We start from the raw sequence: 19716 nt of genomic DNA, 5'->3' as shown, positions 1-19716 counted from the left end.
AATATATAAAAACCAACAGACTAGACAAAACAAAGAGCAAATAGCATGAGACGGCGCCAACATGCTTCACAATCGACAAAGAGAGACCAGGAGCAGGCGTTAAGGTCGTCAAGTATCAACCAGCCGCTGGTAAATGAACATCCCAAGAAGGAATCAGACTAGAAAAGCTTGCTCTACTGAGGCTGCTGCTGCGGCGTCCACCACTGAGGAGGTGGTGAGTGCTGGCCAGACCAAGGTTGAGAGACTTGCGGCGCTCCGGGTGTGCTTTGAGCCATGTACTGTCGTGGGGTTTGATCCGCCGGGTACATGCCTTGGCTTGCGCCATATTGCATGCTACCCATGCCTGGGAATGGCATATTTGGTTGCAGTTGCCCTGCACTTGGCTGACGTAGGTGCGAGGCTGGGGACTGGGATGGGTGAGGCGCCTGGGATTGCGTGGTATAGCTGCCATAGCCGCCATGATGCGGAGCTTGTGTGTTCTGCGACCACATGGCCTGGTTGGGCTGATAATTGTAACCACCGGGCGCGGCTTGGCTCATGCTACCGCCGCCTGTAGATCCTGAAAACACTCTTGTTAGCCCTTCACTGCTCCCTCACAGGGACTTGTCAATCAATCAACGCCTCTCCAGGGAGGCTTGGGGCAAAGGGGGTCTGACCAAGTTGGTTCTGGGCGTGAATCGGCTGCGAGTATGGGGCCGCAGTCATCAGCATCTGAGGGCTCTGGGATGACACGACGGGTTGCGTAACGCCGGCAGCAGCAACAGTATGCGGTGAGCTTGATGGTCGTGTGGTTGCGGCCGCGGCATCGGTAGCACCGACGGTCGGGTTCAGGGAAGAGGTAACCGGCTGCTCATGAGGACGGCGCCAGATGCCCTGTAAATAATCACCGCGCATATCACGTTGCTGGTTAACGGATCGGCTGAACTCTGCGGCATGATGCGCCTGTGAATGGATCTCTCCAATTGGCGATGGCCTGGTCTGGTCCTGATAGGCTGGGCCGGTAATCTCCTGGCGAGGGCCGCCCTTGATAATATTACTGAAGTCCCTAGGGCGAGTGTCGCCTAACTCTGGCCCGACTGTTAATCCAGGCATTCTTCCAATGTTTCCAGGTGGCGCTCCCATCATACCTGTTTGGACTAGATGTGTCGGCGGAGCACCAGGATAGGGTCCGGGGGTATTGTTGTAGACAATCTCGGTGTGAGGACCGCTCATAAGGAGGTTATTCTGGGCTTCGGCCGCCTCTCGGGCCTTGGCGGCACCTGGTCTCTTCTCTCCGGCCAGATCTGCCTCGGTGAATCCCTGCTTGCGGGCCTTGGTTTCCCAGTAGTCATCCCGGACGCGGCGGCCATTCTCAATAACGCGACTCCCAAACTGTCTAAACATGGACCGAGCAGTCACAATGGCAATCTGCCTCGAGCGGTACGAAAAGGGCAATATCTCCTGCTGGACAAGGTCATCCTTTTCGGCCTGGCTGGCGATGATTTTGAAGAGGGACCTGTTCTTGTTGAACAACAGGTAAGAATCACGGTATCCAAGTACCCGGGCACACTCGGTCGCAAGCATGAAGAGTTTGTCGCCTCGGTTGGGCACCAGAAAGGTCCGGCACCGGTAGGTTCGGTTGCCCAGAAGCTGGCCGTTGGGCATCACCTTTTTCTCGCCAAACTCATCGATTTCTCTTGGCAGGTACTCGTCGCCAGCTGGGTTCAGTTGGTCGGTAGTATGGTCTCTCACGGTGGGCAGGGCCTTGACTGTGGACTTGGTCGGAGTCGTCTTGGGGGGCGCCCCGGCCGGAGTCGTGGCATAGGCGGGAGTCGTCTGGCTCGGCAACGTAGAGCTTTGAGACTGGGGAGTCTGCGGCGGCGCACCAGCCTGCGCAACCCCGGGGGCGGGCGGCTGCCCAGGAGCGTCGGATGGCTTCATTTGCTTGATTCGCTTCGGATGAGGCGGGGAACTGGCTGTGATGCAAAAACATGTGTGGTTAGCCTCGTATGCGTCGTCTGTAGTGTGCTGCAAAACGCCAAATCATGAAGAAACAAATATAAATAAAAATGAGAACACAAAATGCCAGGCTTCTCGTCATCGCTCCGTCTACGGTCACTTCTGGGTCCTTTGCGTATCGTAACACGGCCGTGTATTGAGCTTCGGAGAATGGATTGTGGCGCACCGCGGCCCTGCGCGCGCACCGTACCCCAGGCAGGACAAGGCAAACGTCAAGTTGGGTGAAACCCTGCCACGACATACCGTCATCGCCGGGCTGCAGGATGTTGTGAGAATCCGAGGACCGGCTCCGCTTGAAGCCGCGAAGCGGCGTGTTAGATAGGGCTGTTAAGCAACAAGAGTCAGCATTGCGACACAGAACAGAAGGGCCTCCGGGCCAAGTTGCGCGAACGTCAAATACGTCGCAGTTCGTGTCGCGCACGCGCAAGCTCAGGAGTCTCGGGAGAGGGCCACGGCGACGGCTTGGGCCGTGGTCAGTCCGAGTGGTACGAGCTGGCAAGCTCCCACGAAGCTCAAAATGGCGTCGCGACAGCCGGCCATGGCTAGAGTGTTGGCAACAAGTTAAAGAACAAACTCACCGGGGGAACTCAGAGCGGCAGGATTGATGGTGGCACTATCAGCACTGTTTGGCTGCGCGGAGTACATGACAGATGGGCCAAGCCAGCAATAGCATCGACGACAGCGGCAACGACGGCGACGATGACGATGACGGCGACGTGTCGTGAAGCAGTTGGGCTAGGAGGAGCTCAAGCGTGGAGAGGGTGCGGCAGAACAGCGTTAACCGTGCAGGTGGCCGGCGGGGAGTGGGCGCGGGAACGTGAACTCGAGCAACCCAGACCAAGTTGGCCTTGCCGAGACCAGACTCGGGCTGTACGGAGTACCCCCAGCAGCGTCGGCAGCGGGAGAGGTACCTAGCAGGTACCTGGCGCATGTAGGTCCTCGGACGCAGGGCCCCCGGAGCAAAGGTGACGGCAGCAGCTTCGAACGCCCATAGGCCGTTGCAGCGGCGGAGGGAACCGGATATAGCGTCAGACGGTGCCAGGCCATGTACCGCATGTACAATGTCTGGTACCGCACGCACGGGGGAATACGTACCAGCTTGACGGCACAGACCGGCGGCCTTGCACGAGGCGCGCGACCTAAACCTGGACCCAGAGAAAGAAGGACGAGCAGTGGAGCGCTTTGCCAAACGACGGAGGGCTCCTTCCACAGGCCCAGAGAGGCTCACGCGCCCCGCAAAAACACGAGCTGCAAAAAGACGAGAAACAAGGCAAGAAACAAGAGGTTTGGAACGGCGGCCGAAAAGCCAAAAAAAAAATAGTGAACAGCTTGGGATGGTTTTACCTTGGAATAAGGCGCAGGCGCGAGAGCGCGCGTGTGCGACAGCGATGGCGACGGCCGCGGGTGCGCAAAGCAGACGGACGGGTTGACGAGCAATAAGTGCCAAACTCGGCGCTCGTCGTCCTCGCTTGCAACTGGCACTGCGACAACCGGCTTGCGACGACTTGCGAGTTGCAGTCGCAAAAGACGACGGCGATGAGATGAGCGCGACTCGAGCAAGCGGCGTGTGGACCAGGAACGCAGGCGGTTTCCAGATGCGCGCGCGACTGACAAACTGATTGATGGAATCCTCGATAGACGTGAGCGCTCGGCACTGCGTACGAGAAACAAGTGATCGCTGGGGCCGTGGCCGGGAGTGGGCGCGAGACCGTGAAGGTGGTGGTGGTGGTGGTGGTGTTGCAAGTGGGTGGTGGTGCAGGTGGAGGAGGAGGGATGCGAACGAGGGTACAGAATAGCGGCAGCGGGCTGGAGTGGTGTCGTATTAAGCAAGTCGACGGGTAGCAGTGGAGGTGACAGATGGGGAGTTGCAGGAGGAGGGGGAACGGCTGCAAGGCGGACAGAAAAGACCCCGGGCCAGAGAAAGCCGGGCAGAGAGGCAAGAGGGCAGAGGTAGAGGCAGAGGCAGAGGCAGAGGCAGGCGAAGCCGCAGCAGAAGCCTGGATGGAATACGGAGTACTCCGTCTTTATGCCAATGCCGGGCCTGCGGACAAATATGGGCACTGGCCTGGTGTTTCCTTGGCCCCTTTGGCCTGCACATGTGGCCTTTCTTGGTCTTGGTCTTGGTCCTGGTCCTGGTCCTTGGACGTGGCCTTGGCGGCCGTCGTGCCCGGGGCTTGGTGCTTGATGCTTGGTGCTTGGTGCTTGGTGCTTGGTGCTTGGTGCTTACCAACATCTAGAACTTACTTCTTGTTTGTGCAAGCTGCCACTTTTTTCCACTGCGCTTCTCGCAGCGTCTCTCGAGAGTCTTTGCACCTTTACACAAATGTACCGAGTTATCGCACAATGAGTTAGAGCAGCGCGCACGGAAAGGATAAAGGATGGGCGGATATCGTCCAAACGTGCAAGGGAGGCAGATGACGAAGGGTGGTTGGCTGAGATGGCGCGGTCTGGGGGAGCTAAAAGAAGAGCATTGGCGGGGCCAACGACTTGATGTCGGCGATGGCGCCAGGGAGGCAGGCGCAGGGAGCAGGGAGCAGGGAGCAGGGAGCAGGGAGCAGGGAGATTGAGCAGCGCCAGACTCGAGCGCACTTGTTGAAGCACTTGAATTGTTCTGGCAGGTTTGCCCAGGGAGGCGCCCACCGGGTGGCATGCTTGTCCCAGAGCAGCTAGAGCGTCCTGGAGCAGGAGGTTGTATGTACATGGGTGCTCCCGGCACGTACCTCTGTGCCTACGCCGTGTGTCCATGTACTCCGTACTTAAAGAACTTTGCCAAGCTGGGGTCAGTTCCTCGTCCACCTGTCGCCGCGCCTCCTCCAGCTGGCAATATCTTCCGATGGGCGTGCGGCCAACTAGAAAAAAGTGGGCGTCCAGCTGTCCCAGAGTACCTAGGTACGGAGCACATTATGTCCCCAAATATCCAGATGTCCAGATGCCCAGATGTCCAGATGTCTAGATGTTGCGTTGAACGGTGAAGCGGCTGCTAGTCCATGTGGACTCTGGCTAATGCCATATGTAGCAAGGTAGCCGAAATGTAAGTCAGTCCGCAAGTCAGACAAGGCATGCGCAAGGGTTAGAGAACGACGCCATCTTTAGATGCATACCTGGGGCTGGCGCTCAAGTACAACATATTGGTACGTCGACTGCTACTGTGCATGCCGCGTACTTACATGTACCGTGGCTTTGGGCCATCTGGCGGCCATGACGGAGTGAGCGTGCAGGCAATGCCAGAGAAACTTGTGCTTCAGTCAGCAGCCATCTACAGAGTAAGTATGTCCCCCAAACGCTGTCGCTGTCGTCGTTATCGTCTGGTAAAGTTGCTGACGACCCTGTCCGTTCAGGTCTGCTGTATTATCCGCGATACGTGCCCCCTCCCGTTCTCACTCATCACACATCGCGGCAAGTGGTCGCGCGCTAGTAACTTAAGTACTTACCCAGGTAGTATCTGGTTCAGGCTCAGGAAAAAGTACATACTAGTACTCCGTACTACTAGTAAAAACGAAGCTTGGGGGTGGGGCTCCGCCCATCAACCAACTGGCCAAGAAGATCGGACCGGCCATGTACTGTAAAAGGATAGAACCCAAAGTACGACACTCTTCTCATTCTCACGCGAGAACAGCTGCAGCCAGTCTGCATGTCGGACTCGCGACATGGGGGAAACGCAACCCCTGGGCGTTTGGAGGGGAGCATTATGATACAAACATACATACACCGTTGTCTCGTGGCCTAGTTTGGGACTTGAAAGGAGGGGGACAAGAATAGCTTACAAGAATCAAGCATCTCTCGTCCCGGCCTGCAGTTCGGCCAATGACTGGATAGCCTTTGCCGTCTACTTACGTGCCCAACGAGGAGGATAATTCAGTTCTCGTTTGGTTGTTTGGTTGAACAAAGGGAGGGGAAAGAAAGCGAGTCAAGCTGGGGGCTGAAATCGAGAATAGCCTTACAAGATGCCGTCAACCCATGTCCCTTGAGTCGAACTGCACCTCGGCCATGTTATCCACAAGCATACGCATCTTCTTGGAGCAATACGGCAATGACTCTATGACTTTTGGCCCGACTGGGCGGTTTCTAGCTGGTTGACATTGGATATACTGGATGTAATCCTGCTTGCTGAAGTCTCCTGTTGCTTTCCTGGTCAGCTCGTGCAGCTTCGGGGCTACTACGCCGTACCTAGCATCAGGAGACAGGCGAGTGGCGAGGGGGCCCAAGGGTCTGGTGCTTGTGGAGCTACGATACCTTTAATCGCCCGGTTATCCACTGATTGACGGACATACAACGATAGCTGCTGGCAGTTTTGGAACGTCGCATCGCCAAGTTGCCAAGCTAATGTGTCGGCCAGCCTGGAAGAGAGAGGACAGACAGAATGCAAACGGCTGACTGACCCGTGCATTATTTGGAGGTACGGCTAGAAAGGTCCCCTCGTCAACAAACGAACATTGAATCCTAACAGCTGCGGAGTTGTCAACAACTGCATGCTAGTCAGCTAGCGGACCGGATTGAGGTGGGGATGTGACTGTGACGCTGGTCTGATGAAGGGCCTACGCTGCCTGAATAATATGCTGAGGAAGAGTATGTTTGCTGACCACTTCTTGTCGGTCTTCGGTACATGACGTCTCCGACTCGCAAGAGTCTTACAACGTTGACACTGCTAGAGGCCTCAGTCGTTGCATACCAAAGGATGGCTGTTATAGCTGTTCATACAAAAGACGATCTGGATTTGCCTCTTGCGAAGTTTCCAATCCGACACTCGCTGACGTGCAGAATTCAGGGCGAATTGCGCAACTCAGAGACATGGTCAGATGAAAGAAAGGACGTGCGTAACTCAAGAGAGCCCGGGACTTCTCGCGCCGGTCTTACTATTACTACTTGTCATGCATGTATCAAAGAACGCTTGGGGTAATATCGAGCATGGAACAGCTCGTACCGAATTACGGTTCCTCCACAAAGATCATAGCAACAGCCCTGTAGCACTGCGAGAAAAAAAAGCACCCAGGCATCTTTTGCCATCTAAAGAGCAGGCGGCTGAGGCAAGGACGAGTCGTTGCTCTTGCCAAACGCGACAGCTTCTCAAGGCACAAAGGCCGGCAGGTCCAACCAAGGTCGGCTGATTGGAGCAGGTGCACAAACGTGCGGATTCTCCGCTCGTCGTACGGAGAAAACTTAGCTAGAATCAGACGAGTCATAATCATCAGGCCCATGCTCTTCGCCGGCCGGACGGCGTGTGCAATGAACGCACTCCATATCGATCAAAAGTCTATTTCAAATTCACCTGAGAGGCTTTGACCTTGTGTGATTTGGCCGTGCCCCCGGGGGTGGCTCATCTGGTTTGTGACGGAGAGACGGCCTGGTGCATACCTAGGTAAGTTGACCGAGACTTGGATTATTGAAGGAAACAATTTCACAGCCCGCCATTCCAGACGTCGGATAATACATGCCATTTAACTCTACGGCGACATTTATTTTGAGCACAAGTACCAAAACCCAAGGCCTCTTCCCTGGTCTATCTATCAAAGCTAACGAGCACAAACCCGACGTTTCCGCTGCGCCAGTCGTATAGCCTAGACGAAGGATGCACTCCCCCAAACATCCATCGCTATGTGTGCCAAAAGAAGCGGGTAAGATTGAAAGAAAGACCATATTTCCGCCTAAAGTACACACCAAGGTGTCCCGCCATCCTTTAACAGAGATGGTTTCCGAAATCCCGGTACGACCATGGCGCGGTATCTCGGGGTCCTGCCGCAATACCAGTTCACGAGCGCCAGAAGCGGTTATTAGAGAGAGACTTGTATAGGAACTGCCCGACTGGACTGAACATTCACCAGCAACCGGTAGATTAGACGGCATGCGTACTCCGTAACGATGCTATTCTTATCTTGCCGCCTACCCAGGTAGGTAGCCAGAACTTTCACCTGAGCTATTGCAACTTTACCAGAAGCCGATCTTAAAGACCTAGCAACCGGTCCTTTCTGGTCAAGGCTGATGGGCGTTATCAACCTGGCCGCCGTGCCCAAAGCTCAACGCTACTCCGCTTATTCAGTCGCGCAGTCATCAATGTCTCATGGGCAATGCCTGGAAACATGTCTCGCATTTCACTACCCGATAGCTACCCTGTCTCTCGTGTTGAGTCAACCAAGTCCTTCTCTTCGCGGCGAAGACTCGCACACCCTAGGACCAAGGCCGTTGAATAAGTTGTCGCAACTCTCGAGACTAACGCGACCATGCAAATGTACATACAGAAGCAGAGCAAGTCGACGCTGTGACGCCAACATGCGCTAAACATCCAGCCGTGGCTTGGAAGTGGTCTTAACCCCCCAGCCGAGTGGAGTGATCAAGCCTTAACCCCATGTCAAGTGCCCACGAGCTGTCGCCCATCATTCTCAGTTTCCTGCCCAGGGATGCTCAAAGACGCACAGAGAATGAGGAGGAGGTGCGGGAGCGATGCGATCGCTCAACCCCAGACCGCACCAAAGCCACGCCAGACCAGGTTCTTTCCAGCCACACTGACCACGCATGATGCAGTGAGATACATACATACGTGATGGATTCTATGTATGTTATGTCAGGTCTACAATCACAATCACACAGCATGCAAAGAAGCACCCCGCACTACGAGGCTTGTAGCCGTGTCATGTCGTTGGCTTGGAGACGTCCTCTCCATCCCTACACTACTCGCAAGCGAGCGATCTGACAAAGGGGAACAAAATCCCCCGAGATGCGCGATAGGTGGTCACTGAGTGAAGACCTGCCTTGCCATTGTGGCGGCCATGACAAGACTTGGACGGTCAAAAGCCTCGGCGTTCGCCACCCTGTTGCAAGTGCCCAGTCCGGTGTAGGTTTTCATTCGATTGACCCTGTTCTCCTCTCATGTTATCGCTTCAGCCACAGGGTTTTTGTCCTCGTCCTTGACGCCTCAACTCTTCTCTCTTCCAGTTACGGCCTCGAAGAAACGCAACCGCTTCTCACTAGTTCGTCATAGGACTCCACCAAGGCCAAATGATGCTCCAACAATAGCGCCAGAGCCTATTCTTGCTATCTGGTATTACACACATTTTGCTCCTCGTGAGAGCTGTAGTGCCACGGGTCGTTGTTTGCCTTCAGCTCCGGTGCTTACTTTTGTCGAATCACCAAGAGCATCTTGTTGCCGGATGCCAAAGTCTTCTCAAGTCCACAAGACGAAGGCATCTCGAAATCAGAAGCCGGAGACTCCCGGTGGCAATACCTATTGAAACAGCCCGGCACCGCGCTCTTTGTAATTCACCAGTTCATCGCTCGGAATAGTGAAGCTTCATCAAGGCTCCCCAATGCCGGATTTTCCTGACTGCTTCAGGACGGCCCCATGGCGACTGCCAAGGCGCCGTTTCATGGCCTATGTACAAGTGGATCAGGCATTAAGAAAGTAGTAGTAGTGTCATTGTAACAGAGGGTGATGACCGAATCAGACGTCACAAAAATGGCTCCATATCATAAGAACAGTCAAGCAAGACCCAACAATGCGCCAGATGCGGCGAACTCGGCCTGTTGCTGTATCTCGACGGAATAGCATTCCGACTAGCAGGCCTCATGGCAACTCTTGGGCCCCAAGTCGGATTCTAGAAAGAGCCCAAAACCCAAACCCCGGGCAGCTGAGGTAAACCGGACTCTTGCTCTCAACACCGTTCCAAGGCATCGTCCTGTGTATGCAGGATGGGTCATGCGGGCGACCAGTTATCGTGCCCGTATGTCATCCCAGAGACGGGCACTTTTTAACACCCTGCAGACACCCTGCAGCCCTGTCAAGAAAGCTACTTTGCGTACGGAGTATTGAATCGCACATTGCAGCCGCTGGATGCGCAACCTGATTTTGTTTAAATGTCTGTTACTCCGTGCTCAGAACATGGCTCCACCTAATCGGTTTCTATCAGGGACCCTTGCAATTCCTATCCCTGCCTCTACTTGGGATGATCCGCATACGTATGTATGTACAATACTCCGTACATATATGTACATACATACATATGATGTAAAAAAGCTAGCCGACCGCTGTGGCTCCTGCCAGAGTTGACTCTTGCAATTCAGGTTACAGATCATCGCCGCACAAACAAATTACTCGCCAACGGTGTGCAGAGTAGCACATCGCATAGTAGCTTGCTACATTTCTCATTCTCAAATTGGCGTTTTCTCCGCGGCTCTTGCTGGCACACACCGCCATCTCTCAACGATATCCCCGGGATCCCAACCTCTTCATCGACCTACATTGCATTAGTTTGACCGACGACCGGATCAAGTTTGAACAGTTGGGGTGGACGAGGCGGCAGGGTAACCTGGATCGGCCTTATGCATACTCGTAGCCATACGGAGTGCAAAGTCGTACTCCAAAGGCATGTCCCCAAACGACTGCCGAGCCTCGCCTCTGGACGGGAAGAGAACCTCATTTATCTGATTACCATAGACCAACAGGCGCTGCGCTTAGATGCCCGTCGCATCGTAGCCCCGATCCATCTAGTGGCGGAACAAACCCAACCTGGGCCGAAGCCATGGCGCGAGGCATATGGAGCAGTTGAATCTGTGGTGACAAAGCCAAGGAATTACACCATCCAGGTACTTGACTTTTCACAGCGCCTGCAATGATGCCAACCTCGGGGATTCCATTTTCACTTACTGTGTGTTTTTGTCCGTATCTTGTCGCCGCATTGAGAAGCTGCGGTGTAACCGTATATACAGGGTCTCCCTGAACACCTGGGATAGGGAAAATAATTAGGCTCTGCAATAATGCAGTATTTGGCAACACAAGGCGCGGGTGAGCATTTGCGACAGATGACACGACGCGGTAGTGCATGACATTTGGCTGGGGATACACGAGGCATTCGCAAATTACTCAAAATTAGGCCTTTGACGCCAACTAATTAACATGGTAAATTATCGACTTGCATTCAATCTACCCTGGCTATTTGTGCCATGTATAGAAGAGCCGTTTTAGGATTTTTAATGCTGACGAGATGCCTCTCCGTATCACAATGTAAACCAGCCCCAGTATTACACATTGTCTACTGGTGATCATCTCCATATGGCTGACACAAATCTAAGCCGGACGAATATGCTGACGTGTTCTGTGTTAAATATCATTGTGTTCCTAACACTCCCCCTCCCTAACATGTGGGCGCTATTCTTGATGAGAGCTCCTTCAGTGTAAAATACAGTTGCAAGTTATCCGCACTTGCGACTGCACCTCATAAGAAGTGGAAGCGGCCATGATCTTCATCTCAGTCGACTCGACTCGACTCACCAGGAGACAGTCTGAGACGTCTATTTTAGTTGACCCTTGTAGTCCGAACGCCCATATTTGCCGCCTCAGGTGATGGCGAGTCGTCCAAGTTGCGGGATGCGATGGTAACGACCCCATCATGGTCTTAACAGAGTATATATGATATATACACATATATCGACCATGACTTCATCGGCATGCCAAACAAACAGTAACACGTTATTCCTCAAAGGCCCAGATATTCTCATATTTTATAATTATTTCATTCAGCTTCTAGTCGACGCTATGTAATGCCCTGCAATTATCTGCCTGGGTGCACACATTACAAACGGCTTGCTGATACATGACTTGGGAAACGAATTTGTCATTGACTTCGACCACTGCAACATGATTTGGATGCCGCAAGCCAAGACCATCCATAAACTCTTTGTTTTAAAGCCTTCACTTTCAAGGTTCTGACAGTACGCAAGTCACTCAACACAGGAGAAGCAATCTCGAAACCGTGAGCCGTGAATGCCCCAAGTCAGACAGGATGGCCATGGATCTGTTCTTCAATGTCTTAAAATATGTGTTGCCGGATTTGGTTCAAGACAAGACATTCGGCCATTAGACATCCAGAAGTTCTTGATCCGGCACACCGCGGAAATGGGACCCTTCTTCCGGAAAGACAGAACGGTAAACTGCCTTGATTCCGTCTCCCGCCTTGAATGGAGTGGCGTCATCGCGACGACTTGAGCTGAGAAGTGACGGCTAGCTCAGGAAATGGAAAGTAGCCCCGTGATCGAGCTAGGCCATGTAACTATTCCTGGGGCAGTGCTGGCCTTGGAATGGAGCTAAAACCCGACACGAGATGCCGATTACTTCTTTCCCGAGTTGGCGTTGAAGGTAGTGGTTGAATATATCTTATACGGTACCTTGCCCGCATCATCTTGTCAGACCATGTGATGGCGTCGTTGACGATGGCTGGGCCGTGATTTCATCGGCGAGTTCTATCGTCGGCTCCTGTTACGGAGTAGCTGTGGGACATTTCGCACAGACAGCATAATTGCATGTAGTATATGGCATTATTTTTCACATAGACAAGCTACGCTGACGGCAAGGGGTGAGTACAAGGTTGCCGTATTCTCATAAAACAGGGCACTGCTATATGCATTCTTTGCAGACGAAGGATCGTGGACATACACGCACGTGTGGGCTTTCTTTGAAACAGTCACCCAAAACTGGTGCCAAAGTTCATGGACACTCGGTGGGATTGATCCATCCGTGAGAAGTTGCACAGGAATCACAGGAAACCCCGGTGGTTTCGTTCTCCCAGGATGGACTTCATAAGAAAATAAAAAAGAACAAGGGATCCTCATGTTGCCACCATTGGTTTGCGTAGCGTTGCATCCGTCGAGCAGACGTGACCTTGCGGCCCACAGACCGGCAAATCATGGACCTTGCGTGGACAGAATAGGCACCCCACCACGACGACGACGAGGACGCATGGCCGCAGATTCAAAGTCCGCATCTTGCCTCACCGTTCTAAGAGAGGGGGCAGAACAGGTTGACAGACAGGGTCGTGTCACCGAGACGGGCAGACTTACATACACCGATCTGAGAAGGCTTGAACCCTTTGCTCCTCATCTCAAAACCCTCGGGCCGCCAATATAGCTGATTCGTCGGACTCCAGCTTCACGACGCGGCCCCTGCCGTGCACGGACAGTATGATGACCAGCCCAGCGGTTCAACTCCCTTTGTCCAGTTTGATCCCGTCGCGATATCATCGTACTGTCTTTGCCCCCAACCGTCTCTTGGCCCGCCTTCTCTGCCATAAGGTGGGGGTACATTGTGAGGAAATATGCGGCCTTGCTGCAGCTTCATCGTACAAGCATCTCCTTGATACGGCCCGGCCAAAAGATCAAGTAGGCCGTGTACCATCTGATGCGCCGTATCTGGACAAGATTGGAAAGGCAGTTGGGCAGTATCATGTACAATATGAGCCAATGGCATTCTCTGTTGCCAAGACAGAAAAATGGAGGTGGTTCCGGCAAAGAGGTCATCTGGCCTCCAACATCCATGGATGCCCAGCCGCCTGGTTGCCTGCTAAACCCGAGCCCCAGTTTCCAAGGGCGCAAAGGCCTCCATCGCATTACCAGTGACCCTTGCCTTATTTTTTTTCTTTTGGACTTCTTACCTCCTTCGACTCTGTGACACCCCCGATCGTGCAGCCAAGACATGCACTCGAGGCATCTTGGCGGCATGTCAGTTGAGAAAACTTGACCGTCGTGATGGTGACGGATTTCCAAGCTCCGGATTTCAGAATGACCATCTTGTTACGTGCTACCGGTTATCAAGTGATCATGGGGTTTTGGTGATGAGCGACGCTCCGCTAGATGCATTCTAGGTGTGTCCGTTGTGTGTCTTGGCTGTTGTTTCATGGCCCAGGTATTGAAACAAGTTTGTAGGGGTTGTGCTTTGTCGTTTGCGGGGATAGGATTCACGAGCAATAGCTGACTGACTTTTGGGTGTGGTTATATAATTTGGGTCACGACTCGTGCTCGCTGTCATCCGAAAGGTCAAGGTAAGTAGGTTAGACGATGCTGACGCTGAGCATTGGTGAAAGCATGGTGGATTCGGTTGCAGATTCATTCTGACTAAATGACCACGTGACTTTCTATCACGTGGTCGCTCGACTATTCATCGACATGGTTTTACGTGGATGTTCCGTGATTTGCATTTCGTTGGAATTACACATATAAACAAAATAGGGGTATAATTCAATAAAGAGGTCAAATGCGCTGTTGAGCTTATAGTTGTGCATCCTCTGAGCTGTGACGATTTCTGAAGTTGAGCATTCTTATCGCCACACCCTATCGATAAGAAAGCGCAACCTCACCTTTGATTCGCTTAGTAAACGCTCCAAGAAACTTCTTTTCATACCGGTCATTTTCGACATCAACAGTAGCAAAGCAACATCGCCATGACGAGCTTGAAGAGATCCCACGAGGGGGATTCCTTGGCCTCCAACATTTCAAGCAAAGTCTATGTTCGTTCAACACGCAGTGGTAAGGTCCAAAAAATCGTGAGGGAAGTCTATCTCAGAACCGACATTCCCTGTTCCTCCAAGTTATGTAGAGCTTGCCTAGAGGGGGCTCCTAGAAATGCATCTCAACAAGGTACGCTAGAGACTTTTCTCATCGAAAATACTTGCTAATACCGGGATAGCTCAGCCGTTCGTCCTGTCAGAAAAGCCTGCGGCTACCAAGGCCTTCCCACAAGGACATTACCTAGTGCCGGACACAAATGCACTTCTCAATGCTATGGATCTCTTTGAGCAAAGCTCAGCATTCTACGATGTGATTATTCTGCAGACGGTCCTGGAGGAGCTTAGAAACAGATCTCTGCCCTTGTACAACCGTTTGATTGGGCTTACCAAAAGCGAAGACAAGCGATTTTACGTGTTTTTCAACGATTTCCGGCTAGAGACATACGTCAACCGGGAGCTGAATGAGAGCGTCAATGATAGAAATGACCGTGCTGTTCGTATGGCTGTCAAATGGTACGGCGAACACCTGTCTGGGACTAAAGCAGGCGAGGTTCCTGCCATTGTCATGCTGAGCGATGACCAAGAGAACCTCAAGAAGGCGCGCAGTCAAGGCCTCAATTCACTCTCATTACGGGACTACGTGGGTAGTCTTGAAGATGGAGACAAGCTTCTTGACATGGTGGCTGAATCCCAAAGTCTGAGTCTGGGCGGCTTCAAGAAGCAGTCGCAAATGCTTTACCCTGAGTATTACAGCCTATCAAGGATGATGACCGGCGTGAAGGCAGGATTGATGCATCAAGGCATTTTCAACGTCTCGCCGTACAATTACCTTGAGGGCTCCATCAAAGTCCCAGCATTCTCCAAACCTCTTCTTATTCTAGGACGTGAGAGTATCAACCGTGCTGTTGATGGAGATGTCGTCGTCGTAGAGATGCTTCCCCAAGACAAGTGGAAGGAACCATCTACCAAGATTATCGAAGAAGACAATATCACCAAGAATGAGAATGCGGACACCGAAGACCGAAATGACTTTGTTTCAGACAAAGAGCGAAAAGCGCTGCAGGAGGAAGCAAAACGGACACACAAGTCCTCGTCAGAAAGTCAGTTGCAGCCTACTGCCAAGGTGGTTGGTGTAATCAAACGAAACTGGCGCCAATATGTGGGACATATCGATCCATCTTCAGCCAGCAAGTCCGCTTCATCCCAGGGCCGCAAACAAGATAGTGTTTTTCTCATTCCCATGGATAAGAAGATACCCAAGATTCGTTTACGAACCCGACAAGTATCTGAACTCCTGGGTAAGCGACTCCTTGTAACTATCGACGCGTGGGAGCGAGACTCTAGGCACCCAGTTGGACATTTTGTCCGCTCACTCGGCGAACTCGAAACCAAGGCCGCCGAGACAGAGGCTCTGCTTCTAGAATGGGATGTTCAGTATCGCCCGTTCCCCAAGACTGTCCTGGATTGCCTCCCCAAGGAAGGCCATGACTGGAGAGTACCCGCGAGTGTGGAGGACCCAGGCTGGAAAGATAGAGAAGACCTCCGTGGACTTCTCATCTGCAGTATCGACCCTGTAGGCTGCCAAGATATCGACGACGCCTTGCACGCTCGCAAATTGCCCAACGGAAACTTTGAAGTCGGCGTCCACATTGCCGACGTGTCACACTTTGTCAAGCCCGTCAACGCCATGGACACAGAAGCTAGCATCCGTGGGACAACGGTATACCTTGTCGACAAGCGTATCGACATGCTCCCGCCCTTGCTTGGTACGGATCTCTGCTCGCTCAAACCTTACGTTGAGCGATACGCCTTCTCCGTCCTCTGGGAGCTCAACGACAACGCCGACATTGTCAGCGTGCGCTTTACCAAATCCGTCATCAAGTCTCGCGAAGCATTCAGCTACGAACAAGCCCAGCTCCGCATCGACGACACCTCCCAGCAAGACGACCTCACAAACGGGATGCGCATGCTCCTCAAGCTCTCCAAAAAGCTCAAGAAGAAGCGCATGGACGCCGGCGCCCTCAGTCTCTCCTCGCCAGAGGTCAAGGTCCAGATGGAGTCGGAAACCTCTGACCCCATCGACGTCAAGACCAAGGAGCTCCTCGACACCAACTCCCTCGTCGAGGAGTTCATGCTGTTCGCCAACATTAGCGTCGCCGCCAAAATATACGACGCATTCCCGCAGACCGCCATCCTTCGTCGCCACGCAGCACCCCCCAAGACCAACTTTGACGAGCTGGCCGACCAGCTACGCGTCAAGCGAGGTTTCGAACTCCGCACAGATACGTCCAAAGCCCTCGCCGACTCCCTCGACGCCTGCATCGACAAGTCGGATCCCTTCTTCAACACGCTGGTCCGCATCATGGCCACCCGCTGCATGATGTCCGCCGAGTACTTCTGCTCCGGCACCCAAGCGTATCCCGAATTCCGGCACTACGGACTCGCCTCGGAGATCTACACGCACTTCACATCCCCCATCCGCCGATACGCAGACCTGCTCGCCCACAGACAGCTCGCCGCCGCCATCGGCTACGAGGCCGTGCACCCGTCCGTCCGCAGCAGAGGTCGCCTAGAGGCCGTCTGCAAGAACATCAATGTCCGTCATAGAAACGCCCAAATGGCCGGCCGTGCAAGCACGGCATACTACGTCGGGCAGGCACTCAAGGGCAACGTCGCAGAGGAAGATGCCTTTGTCATGAGGATTTTCAGCAACGGCTTCGTGGTGCTGGTGCCGAGGTTTGGAATCGAGGGTTTGATCAGGTTGCGGGATCTGGCTGAGCCCGAGCCCGAGAGCGAGTTTGATGCCGAGACGTATACGCTCGTGACGAGGGGCAGTAGGGACCTCAAGGTTGAGCTGTTCCAGAAGGTCAAGGTCAAGGTCAGGGATGAGAAGGACGAGAGGACGGGCAAGAGGGGCGTCAAGATGGAGTTGGTTACCGTGTAAATGCGGAGAGTAGCAACAAGTAAATAATAAAGGTCCGCGTATTTTGCTGAACTTCATACAACAGTACATTTGCGCGTGTAAAGCATCTGCGATCGCCAGAGATATATATCGTGATTCAACAACCAGCATACTAATCAGTACGGTGGTCGTAAATGATCGTATTTTTTTGCATCTAGTCCTTATTCCCAAAACGCCATACATGACAATGAAACCAGACCCATTTTAAGCCAGCTCTACTCTTCCATAGCATCCTCCGCGGCCGCGGCACCCTCATCGTTCCCCCACAAGCCATCCAGCTTAAACTCGGCAGCCCACTCCGTGACAATCTCCTTCTGGTCCGGCATGACCTCATCCTCACCCACATTCTGGACCTTCTTGGCAGGCCCGGCAGAGGCATCAGCCGACGCGACAGCCAAGGCAGGCGGCTCAACCCACCCCTGAATACGGCCATCTCGCCAGTCTGTAACAACAGTCATAGCAGCAGCGTGGATGTTGGGAACGCCGCCTCGACCCAATCGACCTCGCTTCCTAGCAACCTGCACCAAAAAGTCGGTTGTGACATCGCCGTCGAGTCTGTTGGGTAGAAGAGCCGGAATGTCATAAACATTGGTCAGTTTCTGCATCAGGTCTGGGGAGGATGAGAGACGGCGGATGAGCAGGCCGACTGCGGGGACGGGATCATCAATCTGCTTGGGAGGGACGGCGTTGAGGAGAATAAGATGGGCATGTGCTTCAGTTGCGTTTTTGAGGCTGACGAGGCCACCGGACTGGACGGATGACGAGGACGGGAACACGACGCCAGGAGAGTCGAGGAGCGTCAGCTTGCTGTCAATTTTAACGCTGCGAATGCTGGTGGTGACGCCGGCTTCGGCGCCCGCCGGGCAAGCTTTGGAAGAGCTGCCGCCCTTGCCGCTCATCCTGCTGAGGAGGGCGTTGATGACTGAGGACTTGCCGACGTTGGGGTAACCGATGACGCCGACGGACACGGCGCGCTTGAGTTGCCGGCTGGCGGCGTAGCTCTTGAGAGCTTTGAAAAGTGTCGCGGATGTGCTTTGAACCGTCAAGTCTCGGTGGTTGAAGACGTGGGCATTGGGAGCGGCACCAGAGGCCCGGAGGGGGAGCGTGGGGAAGTATCGTCGGAGATGGACGAGCCAGTCTCGCAGGACTTTTTGGGGGATCAAATCGACCTTGTTGAGAATCAAGATGAGGCGCTTGCCGCCAGCGGCAGCGGCCATGATGCTGCGCTCAACCTCTCGCGATCGAGTACCCTCGGGGTCTCGTGCATCCAAGACATACAGAACCACATCAGCCTGCTCAACAACCTGCTTGAACACCTTGTCGTACGTCTTGCGTGACGAAGCCTGGCCGACTGAAACCTCATTCATGCCGCCATTATTAGAATCGTCACTGTCCTCGTCGTCATCGTCCATGCCATCACTCTCCGCCAGCTCTTTGTCGTATTGCGCCGCCGCAGCCTTCGCGCTGGCGAGTAAAGCAGCCATGGGATTCGACTCATCCACATCCTCATCCTCGTCCATGAACTCATCATCCACGTCCCCAACAGAGCCCTCGGCATCTTCAGCATCGTCCATGACTTCCTCGCCGCCCTGCTGGGTGGCACCAGTCTTCGCAGCCTTGGCCATTTCCCTCTTCTTCTCGGCCTCGGCGGCCTTTCTCAGGCGCTTCTCTTCAATTTCCTGTAGAAGCTTCTCCTTGTACGGGAACAAGTTGGGGATGCCGGGGTCCTTTTTTAATTTGGACCGCCATTCTGGGTTCTTCTTGGCGAGCTTGCGCTGCTTCTTCTGTTTGGCTGCGGAAGCTTTTTCAATCTTGTTTCGGAGACGGGTCGTGCCCCTCTTGGACTTGGGTTCTATGGTTCGCAGTTAGGTTGCTGTAGTAGTACTAGGCATTATAATTGACTACAAACTGAAGACTCACTCTTTGGTTTGTTAATTGTGCCCGCCATCTTGTGCAAGAGAAGACAAGACCATGGAATGAGGAAGGCCGGACTTCTCGATACACCGTGTTGGTAGGCCAAGGCCGGACTGCAAATAAAAAAAAATTAGGTGGGATGCAGATTCTGCCGGCGCTTTCCCCCTTCACCGCTTTTCCCCCACAGCCCAGATAACAGCCACAGGCAACAGGCAATGCTGCAAGGTTCCAGCATCGACCTTTGTGGAAAGCCACACCGAACAGAATCTAGATCACAGCTGAAGCGTGATTGGCGCCACCATCTCCAGGACCCTTCAAGAGTCGGTAATAGAAGTAATACAGTACAACATCTCCGATAATATGGGTCGGCACACATGCTAAGACAGGATTACCAGCCAACGAGGTGTTGTGTTAGTAGCAGTCGATTAACTAGAATATTGCACTCTTCGCAGTGGATTTGTCTAAGCCATCTGATGCCTCGCACATGCTGGTTTCAACAACGCGAATTGGCGGAGATTGTCATCGCTTGGCATAGTGATCTGTTGCATTTCCATCAAGGCATCACACAAGGTCTAT

The 19716-nt window shown here is 53.4% G+C and overlaps 4 protein-coding genes across 4 annotated transcripts; 2 read left to right on the top strand and 2 right to left on the bottom strand.

Moving 5' to 3' along the window:
• Nucleotides 1-173: 173 nt before the first annotated feature.
• On the bottom strand, nt 174-2643 carry rsc7_0 (Chromatin structure-remodeling complex subunit rsc7; the record flags this gene model as incomplete). The annotated part of the gene is made up of 5 exons (XM_066131551.1): nt 174-559; nt 657-1067; nt 1128-1955; nt 2242-2322; nt 2577-2643. 5 exons carry the CDS (start codon nt 2641-2643, stop codon nt 174-176), a joined length of 1773 nt encoding a protein of 590 aa, XP_065987622.1.
• Nucleotides 2644-8338: 5695 nt separating this feature from the next.
• G6M90_00g098760 (uncharacterized protein) lies at nt 8339-8509 on the top strand (the record flags this gene model as incomplete). Its single annotated transcript, XM_066131550.1, has 1 exon — nt 8339-8509. One exon carries the CDS (start codon nt 8339-8341, stop codon nt 8507-8509), a length of 171 nt encoding a protein of 56 aa, XP_065987564.1.
• A 5689-nt stretch (nt 8510-14198) lies between these two features.
• dis3 (Exosome complex exonuclease dis3) lies at nt 14199-17208 on the top strand (the record flags this gene model as incomplete). The annotated part of the gene is made up of 2 exons (XM_014690985.1): nt 14199-14394; nt 14444-17208. 2 exons carry the CDS (start codon nt 14199-14201, stop codon nt 17206-17208), a joined length of 2961 nt encoding a protein of 986 aa, XP_014546471.1.
• Nucleotides 17209-17441: 233 nt separating this feature from the next.
• NUG1 (Nuclear GTP-binding protein NUG1) lies at nt 17442-19174 on the bottom strand (the record flags this gene model as incomplete). The annotated part of the gene is made up of 2 exons (XM_014690986.1): nt 17442-19078; nt 19147-19174. 2 exons carry the CDS (start codon nt 19172-19174, stop codon nt 17442-17444), a joined length of 1665 nt encoding a protein of 554 aa, XP_014546472.1.
• Between the last annotated feature and the right edge of the window lie 542 nt (nt 19175-19716).

This window comes from Metarhizium brunneum, chromosome 6 (assembly GCF_013426205.1).
Source record: "Metarhizium brunneum chromosome 6, complete sequence".
Classification (NCBI taxonomy): Eukaryota; Fungi; Ascomycota; class Sordariomycetes; order Hypocreales; family Clavicipitaceae; genus Metarhizium; species Metarhizium brunneum.
Note: the sequence above shows the minus strand (reverse complement) of the source record. Positions and strands in the feature narration are given on the sequence as shown.